The sequence below is a fragment of the Drosophila erecta genome, unplaced genomic scaffold (genome assembly GCF_003286155.1).
Source record: "Drosophila erecta strain 14021-0224.00,06,07 unplaced genomic scaffold, DereRS2 tig00000092-arrow-pilon, whole genome shotgun sequence".
NCBI lineage: Eukaryota > Metazoa > Arthropoda > Insecta > Diptera > Drosophilidae > Drosophila > Drosophila erecta.
Window position 1 is genome coordinate 17,333,325 of NW_020825207.1, and position 21,228 is coordinate 17,354,552.

General features: G+C 43.9%; 2 protein-coding genes across 2 annotated transcripts; one reads left to right on the plus strand and one right to left on the minus strand.

The window, feature by feature from the left end:
* Positions 1-4,775: 4,775 nt before the first annotated feature.
* Positions 4,776-5,330, minus strand: LOC6549243. Its single transcript, XM_001974314.3, has one exon. The coding sequence runs from the start codon at positions 5,328-5,330 to the stop codon at positions 4,776-4,778; it is 555 nt and encodes a 184-aa protein (XP_001974350.1).
* LOC6549242 lies at positions 5,136-6,094 on the plus strand. Its single transcript, XM_001974313.3, has 2 exons — positions 5,136-5,175; positions 5,656-6,094. Exon 2 carries the CDS (start codon positions 5,704-5,706, stop codon positions 6,049-6,051), a length of 348 nt encoding a protein of 115 aa, XP_001974349.1. The 5' UTR covers positions 5,136-5,175; positions 5,656-5,703; the 3' UTR covers positions 6,052-6,094.
* The last annotated feature ends 15,134 nt before the right edge of the window (positions 6,095-21,228 follow it).

Below are 21,228 nucleotides of genomic sequence, written 5' to 3' on the forward strand. Positions count from 1 at the left end.
CCGAGATACCCACTCTCCTCCGCATCGGTCTCAGCGTCGGCCGCGTGCCATGGTCGTTGGTTATTTATTTGAGTCAATGAGTTCACAACTATTTTTCTATTTTTCCTTAATGGCCTTTTCTTTTTCCACCCGCTCCCGCTTTCCACGATGCCCGCACAGCATTTTCCTTCTCTCATTTTGCTTTTCTGGGCAAGGAAGCGCCTTGTTGTCTTCGCCTGATTGATGGTTTGATAATATGAAGTCGGCTGGCTTGTATTTTGGGCCTCTGTGGCTCACAGGATTGTTATGATGGCCGGTGTGCCGCAAATGAGTTCAATTGAAGATTATCTTTTATTAATTAGCGGGTCGGAGGAATGTGGGTCAGCGATGGAATTCAGTTGCATGATTGGGGCATCCTTTGTGGAGTGATTGCAATTGGGTGGTGGAATGCGAAGGAGATTGACGGCGAAATGCCGGAACTTTGGGCTTTGATTGGGCTTGATTGTAGAAAAATTAGATTGAAAGAGCATGTTAGAAAGATATCGTATTTATTAATGACTTAGAATCTGAAATAAGTAAGTTCTCGGGTAGTATTTCATGTTATTGGCACGATTGAATTTAAGATATGTTGTATGTGAAAACGAGTGCACCACACCTTGAATAAATACCTCAATCCGATCACCCCTTGAGTTATGTAGTATTTAATTACTGCGTTTTTCTCCCATCGAAGCTCTATTCCCCACCGATGATCGCCACGTTCGGAACCTTGTCAACACAAATCATGTTCTATGGAGTGAAGAATTTCCTGATTAACTTCACCTGGCCAGGTACATAAATACCAACATAGATTTCTCCGATTGGAAGCCATATACATAAAGAAAATTAGCATAAGGCCGGTCGATTCCCATAAGTCAGGCACGATGCCATGGAGATAATTAAAATGTTCATATAAAATAATTATCCATACGCAAATACACATGCAAAGTGCCGCTGTTAAATGACTGAATAAACGTTTAGTTTATGGCTTATACCTTTTAACTAAACGAGACAACAACAGTTAAGCCGAATAAACAGTTTGATAAATTTATGCGAGCTGCGACAAAAAACGAAAAAATAAATAAAGAGGTAAAATAATAAACGCGAAACTATAGCTGCTATATGCTCCAACCAAAAGCAACAATTTTTAAGAGTGTTTAGGAGAGCTTTAACACCCCAGCGCCCCACCGCTCTCCCCTCTTCGCCCCCTTAACCCTTTAACGGCAGCTGCTGCACATAATTGGCCGCAACTGGAGAAAAACAACAACATGGAGCGATCGTAAACATTTATTTTTCGTTTGCTTGTTTCAGGCGTGCAGGTGTGCCGGTGTATGCGTGTGTGCGGTGTATCTGTGTGTGTGGAAGACCCGCCCGCCTATGGACCGCTGGTGTTGTTGTTGTTTTTGCTGCCGCCGCTGGCGAGTTTTTGTTTAAACGTTTCCAAATCGCACAGCGAATGAAAACGAAAGAAAAAATGAAACACATCGAAAGTGAGCATATAACGAAGCGCTCCCCGGCAATGCTGTCGACGTATCAGAGCGCTCGTAGTGCCCCGATCCGATCCCCCATATGCCATACACACTATACCCGCACTCGCCACATCACGTACTGCCCCCCGTCCGATCCGATCCGATCCGATACGATCCGATCCCATCCACTGTTTCCGAGAGACTTTGCATGGCCGGTCGACCGGCCGACGACCATCGCATGGCACATCGGAGTCGTACACATGGGCAAAAGTATTGCTGTTTCCATCACTTTTATAACGTAGTTTCATTGAATTAAAAAATGCGAATCAACGATGAAATCGTAATTGAAACTAATGGTGTTCTAAAAGTCATTTAAAAGATACAGCTTTTCTTTGTTTTAAAATGATTGCCAATAATCATCATCAATGTGTTACCGAAATAGTGACAGCGATTATATTAATATATCAATATTCAATGAAAGGAAAATGTAAAGTATTACATAATACTTTCATGTAACAATGTAATAAAAAGTTCCTTGCACGCAGCTGCACCGAATTTCAGTAAGTAAAACCCATTTTAAACACACTACCCCCTACTACCAAGTGGTAAATGAAATTGATAGTATTATTTTTCCGTGCATGAAACCGACTTCCTCTATATGCGCTGCTGGCCACCATGGCGGTTCCACTGTGCACCACTGGGTTGTAAAAGCGAAGAGTGTGCCCCAGCAGAAAAGATTCAGTTGGGTGGCTATCTGCCAGGAATGTGGAATGGCGGCAAAGAGACGAGCCGTAACGAACATGGCTATCTTTACGGCACCCAGCACTTTTAACTTTAATGGAAAGTTTAAGAGAATCTCCTAATGCAGTTTTGGTTAGACATTGTTTTAGCGCCTTAATTCGGCTTTAAATATTTTGAAATATTTTTTAAACAGGTCAGGACAGTACTAAAATACTAAGTTTTAATAGATCTCGAATGCATGGAATTTCCTTCGACATCCCTTACATATCAGAAATTGTAAAGACGAAATTTAAAGTATCCCCCTAGACATCTGAGAACTATTTTACGTCATATATTATTATTTTTTTTGATTCCATAAATAGATCAACTTTTCTGTGGCGACCCACTCCTATCACGTATTATTCTATTCTTCTTATTCAACACGAGCTATCTGTTTCTGCAGAACTGTGGCACTCTTTATGTACATAGAAACGGTGGGCATACACACACTGACGTCGTCGGGCACTCTACAATTGGCTCATTTGAGAATCGCTTGCTGCGTATCCAGAGACCTTCCCCTGCTTCCCAGATACAGATACATTCGGAGTCATAGATACGGATACAGGGGCGAACTGCGGTCGTTGTTTGTCGTCGTGTTGTCGTCGTTCGTTTCTAATTATACGATAGGAGCGCTATGAGCCATGAAACGTGCGAGGTCTGACCTTCTCGCAGAGCCTGCCTTCGAGTATATTGCACCAGTACATATTTTAGTATATTGTATATTGTATCTCGACCTGGGCATGGGCCTGCGATTGTGTCTGTGTACGTATCTGTGTTTCTGAGCCTCCGAATGCAACTGGCCGCTTTGTACTCGCAGGCGATTATTAAATTTTCAGCGTTTGGCCGGCAAAAGGCTTCTGTGGTAGCAGCTGTTATTAACTTGGGCGCTTGCCTCTTACATATTTAATTATTTGGGGGCCAGGCCTTTGAATTCTTGGGCGGGCCGGGACACTTGGCCTAATGCTTTTGGCCACAGCCCAGCCCAATGACCAACCTATTGGCCTTAATATCCGCTGTCGATTCGTCCATCTCTCGTCGTAATAACTTGTTTAATTGTTGACGATTAACTGGCAGTTAAGTGTTCGATTCTATAGATCTATTGTAATGAAACACCTTCTACAAACCACCTTTGGTTAACCAATAAATACTTTATGTGCTTTTAATTACCGTGTAATTTATGAATTTTATAGATTATTTTCAAAACCAATTTATTGTCAAGATGCAGTGAATCTTGCTTGTTGGACGTATTTGAACATTTTTCTCAGTAGCTTAAAAATTTGAATCATTTTGGAAGCTGAAATTTGTATTTACACTTATGACATCTCGGGGTCCCATACGATTCGACGACTCACCTCTGACGATCCACTGTTCAATTGCTTTCCCAACGATCCATCTGTACCCATGTCACCATTTGCCGACCCCCCTCAACCGTCCGCTGAAGATTAACCAAAGCAAAGAGCGCGACAAAAAAAGAAACAGAAATCTGATATATTTGTCTAACATCTTCGGCATTAAGCTCACCCCCAGCCCGAAAACGCGAGATTTCCGCATTAGAAACGATTTTTTAATTATTATTTTCAGACGCCTACACGCAAAACCGAAACTCGATGGCTTCGAGTGGATGCTCTGCTCAAATGTCAGGCTTATTAATACAACAGCACCAACAGATCTCTTCAAGCTTCAAGTGCCGCGGATTTGTGGCAGGGGTTCGAGATACGAGATTCGAGATCCGAGATCGAGTTGAGGACGCTGTGCATCTTTATGTGGGAGTGCGGGCTCCATTGATGACACGTCATTTGCTGGCATAGACATCTTCGTCAAATGTGTTAAGTTGCGCTAAGAGGGAAAACGAAAACAGGTCTTCCAGTTCAACGGCAAGAGTGTCAGTAAAATGTCATGGAAAGCCACTTAGCTGGGAGTTTTCGATTTTTTTTCTGTACATTTTCTGAATCGGATTCGCAGCCTTCCCACATCCGCTATAAAAGAAATACATATGCACGTGAAACAAGAAATCCAAGAGGTAGCGATCAAGCATTTGTCAATTTTCCTGCCCGGAGGTTGGTATTTGGTTTTTGGTGCGATTTGTTCTTGCTCGCGGGCAATGCTCAATTACGGTTTTGATTTAAATCAGTCTACTGACCCCAAAAGTTCAGCTACGGAAATTGCAAATTTAATAATTGACTGGCTCAGAAAACTGTAAAATCCAAACCAGGGGGCTTATTAATGCGATAACCTTGGCTGATTTAATTTCTGCCGTCTGTTCGCTGGGCCTGTGATTATCCAGCGAACAAGAAAACCAAACCAAAAAAAAAATAACAAAAACAAAACCTGGCTTCCATAACAACAAAAGGAAAATCAAAACTTGCACAATTTCGACACTAAACGGCTATGTCTGGGCCACTCTTCGAGTGCCTCCAAGCTGCCAGTTAGTCGCATATTTAATTAAGAGATTGAGTGCCGCAAATAGTGTTGAACAATGGCCAGCACGAGTTGCATCTACACTGCGAGAAATCACTGCGACGAAACAGAATCGGCCAGTGAGCTTACATAGCCATAGCTTTCGGTATCCACCGTCGAAGCACAATTGTCGAAATATTCTGCGTTATAGAAGTCGGCATATTCAGCGAGCACGGCTCTAGATTCCTCGGTTTCCTCTGGCGGTTCCTTTTTTTCATCCTTGGACCTCAGGAAGCAGTCCTCCTGCAGATCTCCCAGGAATGTGGCGTCTTTAGGCACGCTATACTTAATATTAAAGTCCTCTTTGCTCGGATTGACGCATATCTCGTAGGCCGAGAAACTGACTCGTTGGGAAAATGGTTCTGGAATGAAGAAACTCAGGAGGCAGTGCTTCATCCGGTTTAAATCTTTCCGCTTGCCATCCATAACTCCAAATGCTCGACGACCGTCGTGGGTGAGTATCATATATCCGGTTATATGCTTTGAGTGGCAATAATGGAGAATTCGACTCCGAAATTGGTTCCCCGGCATTATATTGTACAACCTAAACTCGGTCCTCAGCTGAATATCCTCACTGAACATCCTATCATCGGCAACCTTACATGTCATCTCTTTTTTAGTGTTGCTGCAATATGTGCAAATAACTAACTTAGTGTTTTAGTTTTGGCTTGTGCTGGCGTCTAGGTTTGTTTTTTCCTTAAATTGTTTAAGACTGATGACTTACGCAAAGCATGATTACTATATATTATTATATTAGATATATATTATTATTTTTTTTTAAGTTTTTATTGATCATAAAAATTCTTTTTACAAAAATAAGTAAATATATAGCATTTTAAAGCTTAAAAATAAAACTAAAAATAAAACTGGAATAAAATATATTCCACTCAAAATGCTTGAAAATACGATCAGTAACTCAGGAAATCTGGATCAGTTATTTCCAACAGCCATATGCTCTACACTCTAATTTCGAATCCCAAATATGTCGCTGGAACTGGTGCCCCGATCTGAGCCGCAGATCTACCTTCTAGCGTATGAAATGAGTGTGCCCGAAGATTCCGACGAGGCCCTGCTTTCAGTTGTGGCCCACAAAGCCGCAGAGCTGAAGGTGTGTGGCTACATCGCGCATACGCACTGTGGCCGCAAAGTGGGCGGCGAACTGGAGGGCACCGAGACTGGTCTGCAGATGATGGTCGAGTGGATGCGGGCGAGGAGCCACGGGAACGATCTCGGGGACGGGGAGAAGATCAAAAGCCAGATGAAGGAGCCACGATTCTCGAAGTGGAAGCTGCAATCAGGGGCCAAATACGATGTTTTCTTCTGCTGCTGAGTGCTGACGAGAGGAGTTGATTAAAAATCGCAAATTGCATTGGCCCCAGAATATTGTTTCGAGTGCATTTTCATCTCATAAACCATAACAATCAGTGTCGGCCGCTGCTGCTGCTGCTGCTGAATGTTGCTGCTGCTGCTGCAGTTGGGCCATTGAACAATAGCCCGGCTGACTCGAAGCTGACTTTTCAAAGTCAAAAACGCGATTGTATCATCAGTATTTTTCGGGGCGCGCTCCCTGCCCCTGCCCCTGCCCCTGGCCTGCCTCTGCATCTGATTTTTATTTTTTTATTCTCCATTTTCAGATTTTTCCGCTCGGCACTGGCAGATAAAGTAGAGGAGCCCGAGTTGCGGCGAAAAACAATCGAATCAATTCATTTTTCTAGGGCGTACTGTGCCACTTGAACGTTGAACTGCAGACGCCCCAATGCTGACTACCGCTGAGGTTTCGCTTTTGGGCTTTCCATCTCCTCCGGAGTTGCCATTGTCTGCTATCAAGACGGCAGCCCGGTCTTGATCGTGCCCCGGCACTAGTCATTTTAATTTTTCAAGATTTTCCGAGCTCTTTGCTGCGCTGTGCTCCGTTGTGCTTCTGCGCATTTCGCAATCTGAACTCTATAAATCTCTCGTGCCGGTGTGTTAGATTTATGGGTTATGGGCCAAATGGGAGCGGGCCAAGCCAAATGTTCTATGGACGCCCCAGAAATCGGCGATCCGGGCGATTCAATTAGATCTAAACGCTGTCAACATCCCGGCACTAATAAGCCACAACATTTGGGTAGAGGGGTGGCCACAACCCGAAAAAGTATAAATAAAACCAAGAGTGTCGTCTGGCCTGTGTCTGCGGCATAATGTTGCATAATATTTTATGCATGCAGAGCTGGCAGATTGCAACATGTTGCCATGTTGCAGCTCCAACTTCGACGCCAGCCCGGCCGATGATGATGATGATGCATAGCCCCAAGAATCGCTGAGACAGCCAAGCGCGCTGTGGCGCCCCTCCCTGAATCTGAATCTGAATCTGCGTCTGAGTCTGAGTCTGCAAATCCTGCAAACCTTTGCCGACTTCCAGCTGTGTGTGCCCGGGCTCAAAGTGTGTCGAATATTCAAGTGAAAATTTCGCCCCAGCCCCGAAAACCCGCTGCGTTGCATCGCGGAGTCCTCCAGAGTGCGGCGCTTCGATGACGTTGAGCTGGGATTTGAATTTCGGATCCGACCATGTGTTGGTGTCTCTCTGCCCATGCCCATGCCCAGGCAGGCATGCCACGGATCGACACGGAGAAAAATCATCACCTGATAGGAGTCTGTAAACGGGAGTGAGGGATTGGGCTTACATTGTATTTAAAACAAAGATTGAGTAAGTTGCTAGGTATATTTTGTAAAATCAGTAAATCTGGAAAGTTTAAGTTAATACGTCATGTTATGATCCATTATGATTTGTTATTATGATGATGTTGTAATCCATTAACAAATCATACGCAATAATCATAGGTACGAAATGCAAATTTGTTTATTATAAAGTATTCCTCTTCTACTAATATCTTCTACATAAACAATTCCTGCGCAGGAACCACATAATCTGGTAGATGCACTATGTGATGAGTGCTGTTTTCACTGCACATGCATCTCCCGGTTATGGAATACAGCTAGGTATTATATCTTCCATGGGTGGGTAGCTCAGAGTCTCGGTCGCTGGTGCTTTTCGCTGGGTCTTGGTCTGGTATTTGATTAGACGGCAAAAGGCGACGGCGGCAAACTTGATCGCATTGCTGTTGTTTCTGGGTTTGTTGTTTTGCTGTTGGCTGATGGCTGATGTTGTTGCTCTGGCTCTTTGAGTCGAACAATTACATTTTAAGCGTAGCACAACCTTGGATACCGTTATATTTTTGCAGTTGCTTGGGCGTGTGTTCGGCGAGTTACCCAACAAACATTTGCAGCTGAACTAATTGGGTGGGTGGCAAATAGTATACTTTATTTATTAATAATTAATACCATAAAAATGAGTTTTTTAGTTTACGTTTTAATTGATAAACAATTAAAAAACTGCACAATTTAAATCTGCGATAAAAAGTTAGTTTATTGATGTTTGCTAAAATCGTAAAATGAAGTTTTTCATTCCGTTTCTCTCCCATTGTTGTGTAGGGTACCATCTTAACTACCTTTCTTATAAATCATCTCAATTAATCCCACTTTTTATTTTAACAATGCCCAGCCGCTTGTAAACCATATTCAAAATACTCCTCTTCAGCCTCATTTCGGCCAACTAAGGCTGCCATTTCGCCCCGTATAGTCAGCCCAAAAAGGGAGCCCGCCCAGATACCTTTACTCCCGCAAAATGTTGATTTGGTTATGGGCCGCCGACACCGCACCGCCGGGCCAAACACGACTCGGCAATCTGCAAACGTCGCAGCGTTCGACAGTCGACAGTCGCCCCGATCGGCCAGTCAGTCCCCGAATCGGGCCAAGATCCATGCTCAGGCTGAGGACCCGGCTCGGAGCAAAGAGCCAAGACCATAGACCGGAGACCGGAGACCGAAGACCGAAGTCAGTGGAGTGTGGACTGGAGACTGAAGACCAGACCTGGCCAAAAGCAAGTCGACCACACCCGCACACTTCATTATTTTTATGTCGCCTGTGGTGGTACGATTTAAACGACAAACGCGGCAGCCGCCGAGCAGACGTTGGCGAATGGATCGCAAGGCTTTGGAGCCAGACTTTCGGAGACCGAGACACGACATCCACCGCGAGCTCCACTCCCCTCCGCGCCCCTCCACTGCCCTGCCCTGTCCCGCTCGCCTGGCCAAAAGACAGAAATAAACCCGAAAAACATAGGCACAAAAGAGCCAAAAGCAAGCCAAGAAATTAGACGCATTCGACGTTTTGGAACGAGCGACAAGTCAAAGTAGCAAAAGACCCGGGCACAAGCTAACTCCCTATGCCTCCTAGCCCATCTCTTTCTACTCGACTGTGGCCATCTCTCTCTCTGCATCTTCGGGCACGTTGCTCCTTTTTGGAGCCAGGGCACATCTCATGTTGATGTTACAATTGCTGCTCCGTTCATTGGATTTTCGGTTTTTTTTTTCAGTTTTCTGCGATCGTGCGCCAGTTCAAATGTGCCTAGTGGGTTTGGAAATTTGTAGCGCCCAATACAGCAACAGCAACAGCAACAACGGCAGTCACTACAACGGCAACAACAATTACCCACAATTACAACAATAGCGAAACAGCAACAACAACAGCGCAGGCAAAAGGAAACTTCGTTAGTGGCCAAAAAGCCATCCAATATGGTGCCTCAAAAATGCACTTAAGAAAAAATGGTGGGCATTCTAAAAGAATATTTAATTCATTAACAGCGCATATATTTTTGTATCGGTATCTTCTTTGGTTAACTTTTAATGTTACGAAAATATCGTACTACAATGCATAGTATGGTATTTTGGTAACATTGAAAGTTAATTTGTTGTAAATTTGTTTTTATGAAAACAGGATTGAGCAACTTATTTTTGCATGTTTAAGTTTTTTTATGAGATTTATTTTTCTAGTATTTTCTTCCAGTGAGCGATCTTCAGTTACAGTCTGATCTTCAGCTAGGGTTCCTAAAGATTTCCACTCGAGGGAGATTTTCAAGCGCGGGTGGTTCGGTTTGGGGGAGCCGGTGTAATTTATCTTGATGTTTAAATCAATAATAACGCCGTCAGTGTGCGTTTGCTTTTAGCGACTTTTGATCGCTTCACCAGCCAGCCAAAAAACCAAGAAAATGGAAAAAAGTACAGAAAAACAAAAGTCAGAGCCGGCAAAGTCAGTCAGGGAGTCACAGAGTCAGTCAGTCAGTCAGTCAGTCACTCCATCGATATTTTAATAGATGTTGCTGCCGCGCGATTATTGTTATTATTACTGTGGGGAATTTCAATATGCGGCCGCCGTTTGCGCAGATTATTAAGGCACGAACAGGAAAATTACATCGATGACGATGACGACGTCGCGACTCGGAGTGTTTTCATAATTATTGCCATGGGCTTTTGATCTGGTTTCGTTCTGGCCACAATCGAGCTTGCGAGTGTGTGAGTGCTGCTGGCATGCCGCCCCAGTAGGCCGCATTTTGGAGACATGGTTCTAGGTCTGCCGTCTACGCCTATTCGTCTGCTGATCTCGTTGAGCTTGGCTTCGGGTTTGGGATTTCGGATTTCAGATTTCAGATTTTTCTATTTTTCACAGTTTTTCTATTTCGTCCATTGTTCAGTCTGCTTGGCTGAAGAGCCGCGAGTGCCTGGGGTTTCTGTATTTAGTTGTGGGCCGAATTGTTTCGTAATTGTAAAATATGCTGTTATGCTCTAACTCGTTGTTGCCGCCGCTGCGATGCGACAAATGTGTGTACAGTTAGCCGAGGGCTGCCACATCTGCGGAAAATGCGGGGGCGGCGTAATGGCGGGGGCGTGCTACATGCACTCGGAATTTTCACTTCCATTTGATCTGGGAAAGGCAATGTTCCGCTTGCACTCAGGAATTCTACATCGTTTATCGCTTGGATGAGTAACGAGAGGGGGATTTGATTGGAGGAGATTTGATGTAAGACCTAAATTACATCTAAACAATTGTGCTCATACATTCTAAGGAATTTGGAAATTATCATAAAATGCTCAAATGAGCATCAAATGATTTATCAATGAAAATATAAAACTAAATTAAAAATACATCAGCACATTAGTTTATATTTTAATGTATCATTCTAAACAAGTTACAAATTTGGAAATGTTCACAAGCCATTTGCGTGTTTTAAAGATACTTTTGAGAACTAAAGATCTTTGGGTTCCCCTGTGCAGCGCAGATGAACTCTATGAATGCTGTTAAGTTCTTTCTGAACTAAATTGGATGCTAGAAGTTGTCAAATTGCTGACATGTGGCACTAAGCATTATTAGCTCATAACAACTTTTGTGATTAAACTCTCATTTCCCTTTCTATACAGATTGCTTCTCCACCCTGCTCCATTGCCGCCGGTGCCACTGTGCGTATGCGCGTTGCCCGAGTTGATTCGTTGCGCATACGCCTCGCATGCCACACGACAGCCATTTCGGCTCGGATTACCGAGCTGTAAAGCGCCGAAAAAAAAAACAAGCGATGCAGTGCAACGCACACAGATGCACTCGCCAACACACACACAATGACAGGCACACCGACACTGGCACGTTTTAGAGCCCATTAAGGAGCAATTGCAATTTAAACTGGATCGCTCAGTTAGCAATTTGGAACGTTGCTTTTATGCAACACACAGCATCGCAGTTGCAGCCTCTCCTGGTTGCAACCTCATCCCCTCACTCCATCCACCCGCTCCCCCTTCAACCGCCAAGCTGGCATTTTGTGATATTTTGGACAAATGTAGATTTTTTTTGCAGTTGTGGTTGAGTGGCCTGCGGGTCCGGCGAGCATCGCATCGCATTTTTCAGTCTTTAGTTTTAGTTTGACTGGCACTATTTGCACAGCAAAAAAATAAATCCATAATTGGCCATTAATTTGTACTTTTTGTAGATGATATTGGAAATTGATTGTTGAACATAAATGTAATGAAAGTCTATTTTAAAACTGGACTATTACTTAAGCTGATTTAGTTTTTTGACTATAAGCAACTTGTTTGTTAAATGAATTCTTTTTTATTTAGTCAAATATATATATTTGGGTCTTTATAGGCAATTTAGGATCACTTATTAACTATTATTATTAGTTTGGAAAAGGGAACTTAGGAATTTTGAAAAACTCCAGACTATCTCATTCTTCTTCAACGTACTAATGTGTTTTTACTTCCTGTCCTGATAGACTTGGCTTATGATCGAATTAGGTTTCCTTCAGTGGCTTGATGCTTTAGTTCTCTTTTAGTTGGAATATTGGGCCGCTAAGGCTGCCGCCCCGAAAGTAACGCCACTTACGTGCAACTGCAACGGCGGTGGTGGTGCCACGGTGGTGCGATGGTGGCTCACAATACATTTCATCAGAAGTCGGAGCAGCTGCCCGGCTGCCTGGCTGCCCAGTCCACTGGCAAGGCAATGTGCCTGGTGGCTCTGGTGGCCCGATGCCTTACCGTGGCTTAGACACACTCTTGATTTTGCACAGCCGCCGCATTTTTTGCTGTGCCTCCTAGATTATACGTTACGTTTCTTGCGTTTGCCTGGACCAGACTCAGATATAGATACGTCTGCGAATGCACTGAGGAAATAGTTTGATGTACTTCTAAAGAACTTTCTTTGAATAAGAACCACAACTTTGGTGCACATATTAAGCTAAGCATACCAACTAAACTATTTAGTTTAGTTCTTAAGAAGTACATCTTAAAAGCACGCATGAAATTCTTAAATGGCCTTTCAGGAATCCGCCTGATAGATTTATAATAATATGGAATTGAATATGATTTGCAATATGACTTTGCTCCCCTTTTCCCCGTGTGTAAAAGTGTTTAGTATTTCTTTTGGCGGCTAATAGCGAAATGTTGGCTATATGGCCCTGCTTCGCAAGATATAGATAGCATTCGATATTCACCCGGTGCCGGCTGCAGTTGCAGTTGCAGTTTGCAGGCTATGTGCAGCCCCTCCTGCCGCGGAAGCCCCCCGGAACTCCCCTCCTCCAAAGTCTGGCATGCCTTCCTTGAGAGATAATCAGGCAGCAGCCCCAGACTTGCGATTCAGTTGCTCCAAGCTGGCCGGATGGCAGTTGTTGCTGCTGCGGCTGCTGCTGCGCCTAATGCAAAAATTCGATCAGCTGCATTTTGCAGATCTCGACCCATATTTTTGCTATATATAAAGTTAGCTGGCTGTTGATGTTGTTGTTGCCGCGGCTTAAACTGGTTTTGATTTGCATACACGTTGGACGCAGGAGTGCGCGATGAGTGTGCTTAGTCATATTGGGCGGCCATTAGAATGCACCAAAAAAAATGTGCTGCAAAAAACGCTGGAAAAATCAGCAAAAAACTGAGGCAAGCTTCAGCTGAAGTCGGCGCAACAGTTGCAACAAAATAGCAGTAAAAGAATATCCATTGGACCCACCTAAACTAGTTTTATATATCGTTGATTTAGAGCAGCAGTGCTAGCCACATTCGTTTCGCGTTGATGTTGTTGCTCTTGTTGCTGTCGGTGCTGTAGTTGCTGTTGTTGCTGTTGCTGTTGCCGTGTTGCATGTTGCAATCGATTGCGAAACGAAATGTGCGACCCACTGCGACTAATCTTCACAGAGCCTGGGCAGGCTCAAAATCTTAACTTGGCCCGACTCTTTGTTTTCCCTTGTTCGTAATTAAGCATACGCCGTGTGGCACATGCGCCAGTTGATTGTTGCCAGTTTCTAGTTGGCAGCTGAACACTGCTCACTGGGCACTGGGATGCCAGCCACCCCACCCTCCGGCACTGGTGTCCATAGGTTACTTTCACAATCCGCCGATGCAGTTGGCCAGCTTCGGGCCAACAAGCCACTGCCGCCATTGTCGACAACTTCAAATTGTAACACACAAATTCTAAGGTGTGTCAAGACGGCCATTTAGATTGTGAACAAGAATTATCTGCCAGCCGAGAGTCCAAGAGACAGGGAAGGCCAAGAATTTGTCGGCTAATAGAGAACGGTGTGTGCTGGCACTTAATGATGCCAACTTGTGTCGCCCCGGCAAATAAATCAATAAAAGCACACCAAAACCGAGTGAACTCCACCAGCGGACAAGGGAAAAATCGCGGCCAGCGTGCAAAGGCATCTGATGAAAACGTGCAAGCGATTCTTACACCCTTGCGGGTGGAAAATGGGGGGAGGAGCTGAGAATCACCGACTTTCAAAGCCGGTCACGTAAATACCCTGAAAAGCTCTTAGACATTATGTTGAAATTAAAGAGTTCGCTCCTTCGATTAGGCAATATTTATTGCCAATATCCTAATATAATTAATATCGACTTAAAAAACTTCGTATCTGCAAATATATAAAGTTTTTATTGAAATGTAAATCAATTGTACAAGTATGTATGCCAGATGAATGGGTTTTCTTCGCGCATAAGACAGACTAGTGGGTGTTGAACATTGCTGGAGTGTTGAAAAGTTAGCAATAATTAGACCAAAGTGTTTTGAAAGGTTAAATAGCTTAAGGGGGGCTAATGACTAACAATTAACAATAAATCTAATTTTAATGGGATCTTAAGAAATAATAAGGTATATCTTACTTATGCTATATCTTGCTTCTGTCATTTTCATGTTTTGCCTAAACATAAAAATCATTGTTTGGAATTAATTTTATGTACTATGTTCCGAAATCAGCTCACTACACCGATGGAGTCCAAAATAAGTTTCAGTCAATCGAAGAGTCATAAAGTTGACTCGAAAATACCTGCAATCAAAATGTGAGGTAGCACACATCGAGTGCATTATATATAATGCCTATAAGGCCTAGGAATGCCTCTCAGCAAGTAGGTTTATATCGCTCGGCCTGTCAGAGCGCGGAAGGTTACGTACGAGTATATCGAAAAGTAACTGGCATCTCATTATAATTTACAAGCCATATGCGGTGGCCAGACGACATCTCCCCCAATACCGGCCCAAAAATGCTCCCAACTCAGTTCGAATTGAATAGAGCAACTGATTTCAATCCAATCCGATCCGATCCGATCCGTTTCGATCGGCTGCTTATAAACAAGTCATAAGCGCTTTTTATGAGCTCCTCTCAATTAAACGAGCTCGAGATCGCCGGGGTCTTGAGCAAAGTGTCGCCAGACACCGCCGATACATCCACATATCTGTCTATATAGATACAGATGCATCCCTCTCTGTCGGCGATCTGGTCCCCTCTCTTTCCCTCCGGCTATCGCCGCCAATCGAACGCTGCGTTTGACGCAATTAAATTGTCACTTTTCGTTTTGTTGAGGCGATATTTTTGCGCTCGCCACTTTATTTTTTGTGCGATTTTTGTTAAGTGCACTGGTTTTGCTTGAACCACCTTGTTGCTGATGCTGTTTTATCTGTAGCGCGACATCGTCTGATCTAATGTTGTCTATATATACATATCTATATAGTACTTGCCGCCTTCCTGACTTCTTATCGGCCGTCTTCGGTGCGCCTGTGCATTTAATATATGTGCAATAATTGTCGCGCAATTGGCAAATTCTTACTAATTATTTAATCACTTTATATTTCAATATGCTGGAATTGGCTGTAGCAGAATTAATACCTTGTTTGAGTGCATATCTCAGACGTTGGATCTTTAGTGTGGATGCCTAGCTGTTTTTATTGAAATGCTATTAAAAGGATAGGACTTTTGTAGAGTTTTATTTTAGCTTTAATGGCTAATGTTAAATGAAATATTGTTTTCTCTCTTAGTGAGTCTACGAACCATGTTACGAACGACCTATTTTTTAAGTATGTATAGTAAAGAAAATGTAATTGTTTTAATAATTTATTTTATTTTTACTACTCATGTTAAAATTACCCGTGATTAGCTTTCGGAACCCACCTCCCTCGCATTACTTGGAAATCACCTGCAGATCAAGTCAATTAACAATCTCCAACTCGAACTCCCACTCCGCTTTCCTTCTCCTTTCAATCATTTCGGTTATGTCACTTACTTTCGATTTATGGAGTCACCCACTTTTTTCAGCTATTCTGGCCTGCGGCTACTTAGCCATCTCAGTTACAATTGCTATTAACAAAGCCCTAAAACCAACGCAGCCCAAGGCGAAGAAAAACACGCATAGCCAAAAGATATTACTTGGCACCACATGGCTATTTAAAATGCCGTCGGCAGTTTTAAACGCCAACCGATCTTTTGTAGTCGCTTTTTATGGGCGTGCAAGATCTGTGTGGAGCGGTTTTACGATCACCTACAGAGCTGAAAACTGAAGCCGAAAGATCGCTCGACTTGGGGCTGAGCTTGCCTTTGGCTGCTGATGCTCAGTGGGCCAGGGCTTAACGACTACCGAATTCTGAAACGAGCATACTCGTACAGAGAAAGAAAATGTACTTAAAAATGGTGAGAGCAAAGGACATTTTTATTCCAAAGCATGGTTTAATACGTGATAAATCCTCCGACGGAATTTCTATTACATTTGGCTTAGTAAAGCTGCATTTCCTCCCAACGACATTATTTGTACTTCGGCCTGCGTTTTTTGGGCCTGCATGTACCAAAGATTTTTCTTCAGGTGAGCGGGAACTTTGAATGGCAGCCTGCTGGTTGAGATGGATGGAGTAGGAGCAACTGACACCGTGACACCATGAATCATCCGTCGACGGACGCGTGGGTGATTGGCCTGACATGGTCTGTATCTCAGCCCGAGTCCGAGGCACTCTGCTCAGCATGAAGCTGTTAAAAATTTGCACGAAATTAAGTTGCCCTAATGAGTCGACAGAGGCTCGCTGGAGCAATTACATAACCAGCTAGCAAACAGCAAACAGCAGCCAACAAACAAACAAGCACATAAACATATAAATAAACAAACAGATAAACGCAGCGTTGGACTTTCGGGCGGCGATCGCCAAACACGTGGTCGATAAGAATCGTCAAACAAATTTGCGTTACGTATACGACACGTGTGCAGCCATTGTATGATCACTCCCTTCCCCCTCTCCACTGCCATGCAGTCCTTCACTCTTCGTGTCAGCCAATCCGAATATGTATAACGGACATATATCAGGCCAAAGCCCACGGATTACTCATTCATATCCGCAATTGTGTAACAACAGGCATCGGACTTTAGGGGGGTGGTGGTCGGAGGATATCTGGAGCTGGAGCTGGAGTTGAAGCTGGAGTTGTGGCTGAGGCTGGATCTAAAACTAGAGCTGGAGCTGGAGCTGGAGCTGACCACGCAGTCATTAAAAAGTGAATCCAGCTGAAGCCAGCTGCCCCACAGAGCCAAACCAATTTCCACACAAAATATTGGAGCAACAATTAATGGCCACGGTTAAATAGAGCAAAAAATTGTTGGGAAGACATGAAGGCATAAATGGCTGGAAGTGGATATACCCTGGGAGCTGGGGTTTCATGGATTGCCTTTATGGATTGCTGATTGGGGCTTATAAGAGAGCATGAAAAAAGGGGTTTACTAACGATTTCAGGAAATTATGAAAAAATGATTTTATTCTCGTGGGAAAGAAGACGTGTGCTTACAAATTCTGTACAAAAATATTTTAAATAACAAAATAGCAAGCTGTAGTGTTATTTCAATTGAAACCCATATTTAATTGACAGCATGTCGAATGACATCAATTTGATGCTGACAAAAAGTGCTGAAAAATCCGCAAACATGGTTTTTGTACCTATTACATAAACGAGACTACCCTCAACTCTCTAGAGGGTATAATCAACTACGCCTGGCGACTTTCAATTAAAAAAGAAGCAAGCAAAAACAAGAATGACAATCTGATGTCGTCGTTGTTGTGGTCCAAAGAAAAGCAAAAGCTGTCCCAGCCCGCTCGATGCATCTGTGCACTCCACACACAGGCACACCACCACACACCACACCGCATAACACACACACCAAATGCCGTCTACTGTCCACCGTCTGATGTCCGATGTCCGATGGAAGCCAAGCCCGGGTTTTCGCGTCCAGCAATACAATTTACTAGCTTAGACGCTTTGCCATGAATAAATAAAATAGCCGAGCCACATTAACGCCCCGCTGCAGCTGCCATCTGGGGCTGGATCCGAAACTCGAATCAGCCCAGAAACCGAACACACTGAGCGAAAAGCGAGGGTTGTCTGAAGCACAAGCCAAGGCACTTGCCGATATTAGTAAGAACACACCAAGGCTTGTTTCTTGAGTTGTGATGTCGGACATTTCAATTGGATATTACTAAGTGGTGCTTTTAACAATTAAAACGCTATATTTTTGGTAAAATCGGAACTAGCTAAGCTTCACTGTACTCTGGGACAGAAAGAAGTCCGAACCGGACCGCTGTGGAATGGCGCACAGACCCCTCCGCGAAAGAAAAGGCAGAAAAAACAAGGCTCAGCCGGAGTCCGAGGCTGATCAAAATAGCAAAGGCACAATTACAAAAGGAGCAGCTGCCCGGGAAGGGGGCTATTGCGGAGGGAGTGAGGGAGCAGTTCAGGGGGTGGTGGTGCTTCAAGGCGGTGCTGGGTGGTGCAGCCTCTGCGGTTGCGGCGCGAAATGGCTAAAAGCAAATTGACGCCGCAACAAATGCCAGAGCAGCAACAGCAAAGCAGCGGCAGCTGAGGAAAACACAAGACCAACCACGCGAGTGGACCAAGGCGATCTTGGCTCCTAATACTCCAGTGGGTAAGGAAACTTGTGGATGAGCTTTCCACACGGAGTTCTAGTGGGGTTAAGGTATTCATAAAATAAAGTAGTAGTAAGCCATACTACTAATTAAATGGGCAGTTTCAGTAGCATCTTTAAAAAGTATCTATACATATCGTCCTCAGATAAACTGCATTACTTGAGCTCCAGGAATTTTATCTCTTCCACTAACAATATCTCGGCATATGCAGATTCGCGATAGAGTATTCTTAGCTTCGCCATGAAAACCAGTCCTCCTCTCGCGTTTTTCCTTTTTGCCTCTAAGTTTTTTCCACTTTTTTGCAATCCAGTCAAGGGTGTGGTGGCGTCGCAGCTGCAGCGCAGCCTCAGTCGGCGTCGGGAATCTCGTGCAAAATAAGAAATAGAAAAAAAGAGGAAAAAAGCGGCTATAAGAGCCACCAGAAACGAGTCACGCTCAAAGCTAAAGACAAAAGACTGGCGACTGGCGGCCTTTGCTACAATTGAGCCACATTTATGGTGGTGCTGCTGCCACGTACGTATACGTACAGTGGTGCTGCGGTGCCTTGGTGGTTGGTGGTTCGGTGGTGTGCGGTCCGCAGTGCTGTGGTTTCTTTGGTGTGGGCACCCGCCCAAGCGGCTACTGCCCATAACGGCTTTGTTAGTAAGCCAAAAGTCGGGCTTTGCGCATGCGCAGACGCCGACGTCGACTGCGCCGCCGATTACCGTTAGCGCCAGTCGCTCGCCTGTGTGTGTGTGTGTGTGCGCGCGTGTATGGGTGTGGACTCCATTGGTGAACGCTCTCCTGCACAATCGAAAATGTTCTCAGTGCTCTCCGGAAAATCAGTACTTCCCTCTCCTTTTTGGACTATTAAAAGCAAAAGTTTGCAATTAACAAAAGGTGGGGAATGGCGGGCATTAAGGGGTTAAGGTGGCCAAGGGGCCTGTATCAAATGTGGCTCTGTGGCTTTTGTATTTATGCAACATGACATATAACATGAAATATTAGCAATAAATTTGTTCAAAATTTTTACCCAGACAAAAAGCCATGTGGGCTGGCACTTGTTACAATTTAATCAAAAGGCACAAAAAGAAAAGCCCGTGTATATTAAAAGATAAATAAAGTTTTGTTTTGTGGGCTGGTTGCGATGTGTTGAGATCGGGTCTGCAGATTAGATTGATATACGAGTGTGATCTGCACGTGGTTGGCTTTGCTTCAGATTCGCTTCAGTTAGTTAGGGGAAGTAGTAGGTTTTTATGATCTTTTCGTTTTAAAGTTACCACTTACCATATGTACATACTTGCCTTTATATTGGGCGTGGGCGGTAATTTATGCCAATGTTTGCCTGCCATTAATCGATTTGCATGTTTAACATTGGCTTAACATTTATTGCTTATAAAATAATGCGCTATATTTTATTCTATTCTTTTTCCAACTAAATTCCATGGCGCAGGGCGATATTTATTACTCCATTTAACTAATTAATGTAAGGTTTTATTGCTCGACAATTGTTGGGCGGTTTATTTTTCTTATAGGGAATTCATTGTACAAATTAAGAAAACAAATTTTTTTATCCGTGGCAGTTAAGGGGAGTTTCTCCTTAAAATACACTAATTTAGCTTTGAAACTAAGTTTAACTTAAATTAATATTATCTTAAAGCTAACTGGCACCCCTACATTTATAAATGTTTCCTTTGATTGCAAAGTGTTCTTTATTTCAAGTTTCAGCTCTTGTGCTTCCATTTAATTAAAAGTTTTATGAGAAGTAATAGGTAGTTGTGTCCCCCGGCAGCCGCGTCTATGTTTTTCGTTCTCCGTCTGACCGGCAATAGGCAAATTGAATTAAGACTTGCCCCGCCGCGGAGCTCTGAGTGGCTAATGCAACTGCAACTCCGGGACGGAACGGATCGGATCGGATCGGTGGCCATAACGATGGCTGGCGGCCAAGTCAGGGCTGATATCGTTTCTGCACAGCTGTGCGACTCGTTTGGGCGTGTTCGCCGCCGGTCGTGGTGGTCCCCTTTCGCATTCAAGCCCCCTGACCATGGACCATCCGCGGAATTGGGGGAAACAACAGAAACCTAGAGGTCTGCAACTGCAATTGTTGAAATTGGGTGTAACTGGGGATTCTGGGGGTGGGGCTGCTCTATCAATGCCAAGTCAGCGGCTACTTTATAGACGCAATCTGTTATCTGGACGGCGAACGCATCATGAGATGGAAAACCTGGCCTAGGAACAGAAATTACATGGAGAACACGACCGGAGCGACGCATAAATAAATTAGAAAGTCCACGGCGACCTCTAAACTTTGTGTCGGGGCTCTCTTGCCGTATTATTGCATATTTTATGAACTATACAGCCACAACTGCTGGCAAACGGGCAAACGGGCAAATGCACAATTGCGACCACGCCTGTAATTTAAATTAAATTTGTTTCGCTATATTAGGTGCCGCCGCATATACCCGCGCAATAGTCGTATATGTATGTGGTATAGGAATATCCGTAACTAGGCGTTGTTAGAGCATTTTCTGTTTTGTTTTTCAATCTACTGACCGCTGCGGTGATGAGTGGTTGTTGTAAGACTGGAAGCGAAAAATAAAATAAATCTATTGCCATTTGCATTCCTATTCGATTTTTTCCGGCTTACATAGACAGGCTTTGTTTTTCGGTTTTTCTAGACGTGTGCATGGCAATTTATTTATGTAGAAATGCTTCACTTTAATGGGCACTTGGACACGAAATCCGACATCGACACATGATTTATATTATTTTGCGTAAAGTGCGAAATCTCACAGCTGATGTAATGCAAGCCGAATTGATTGGCTCGCGTTTTGTTGGGGGAGTTTAGCCGGAAAGTGATCGCTCAAATGGGCCTTAGAGATCCGGGGGCATCCGGGGTAGCCACTCTATATACAGTAATGTATGTGGGCGACCCTGTTGTCGGATCTAGACGGAT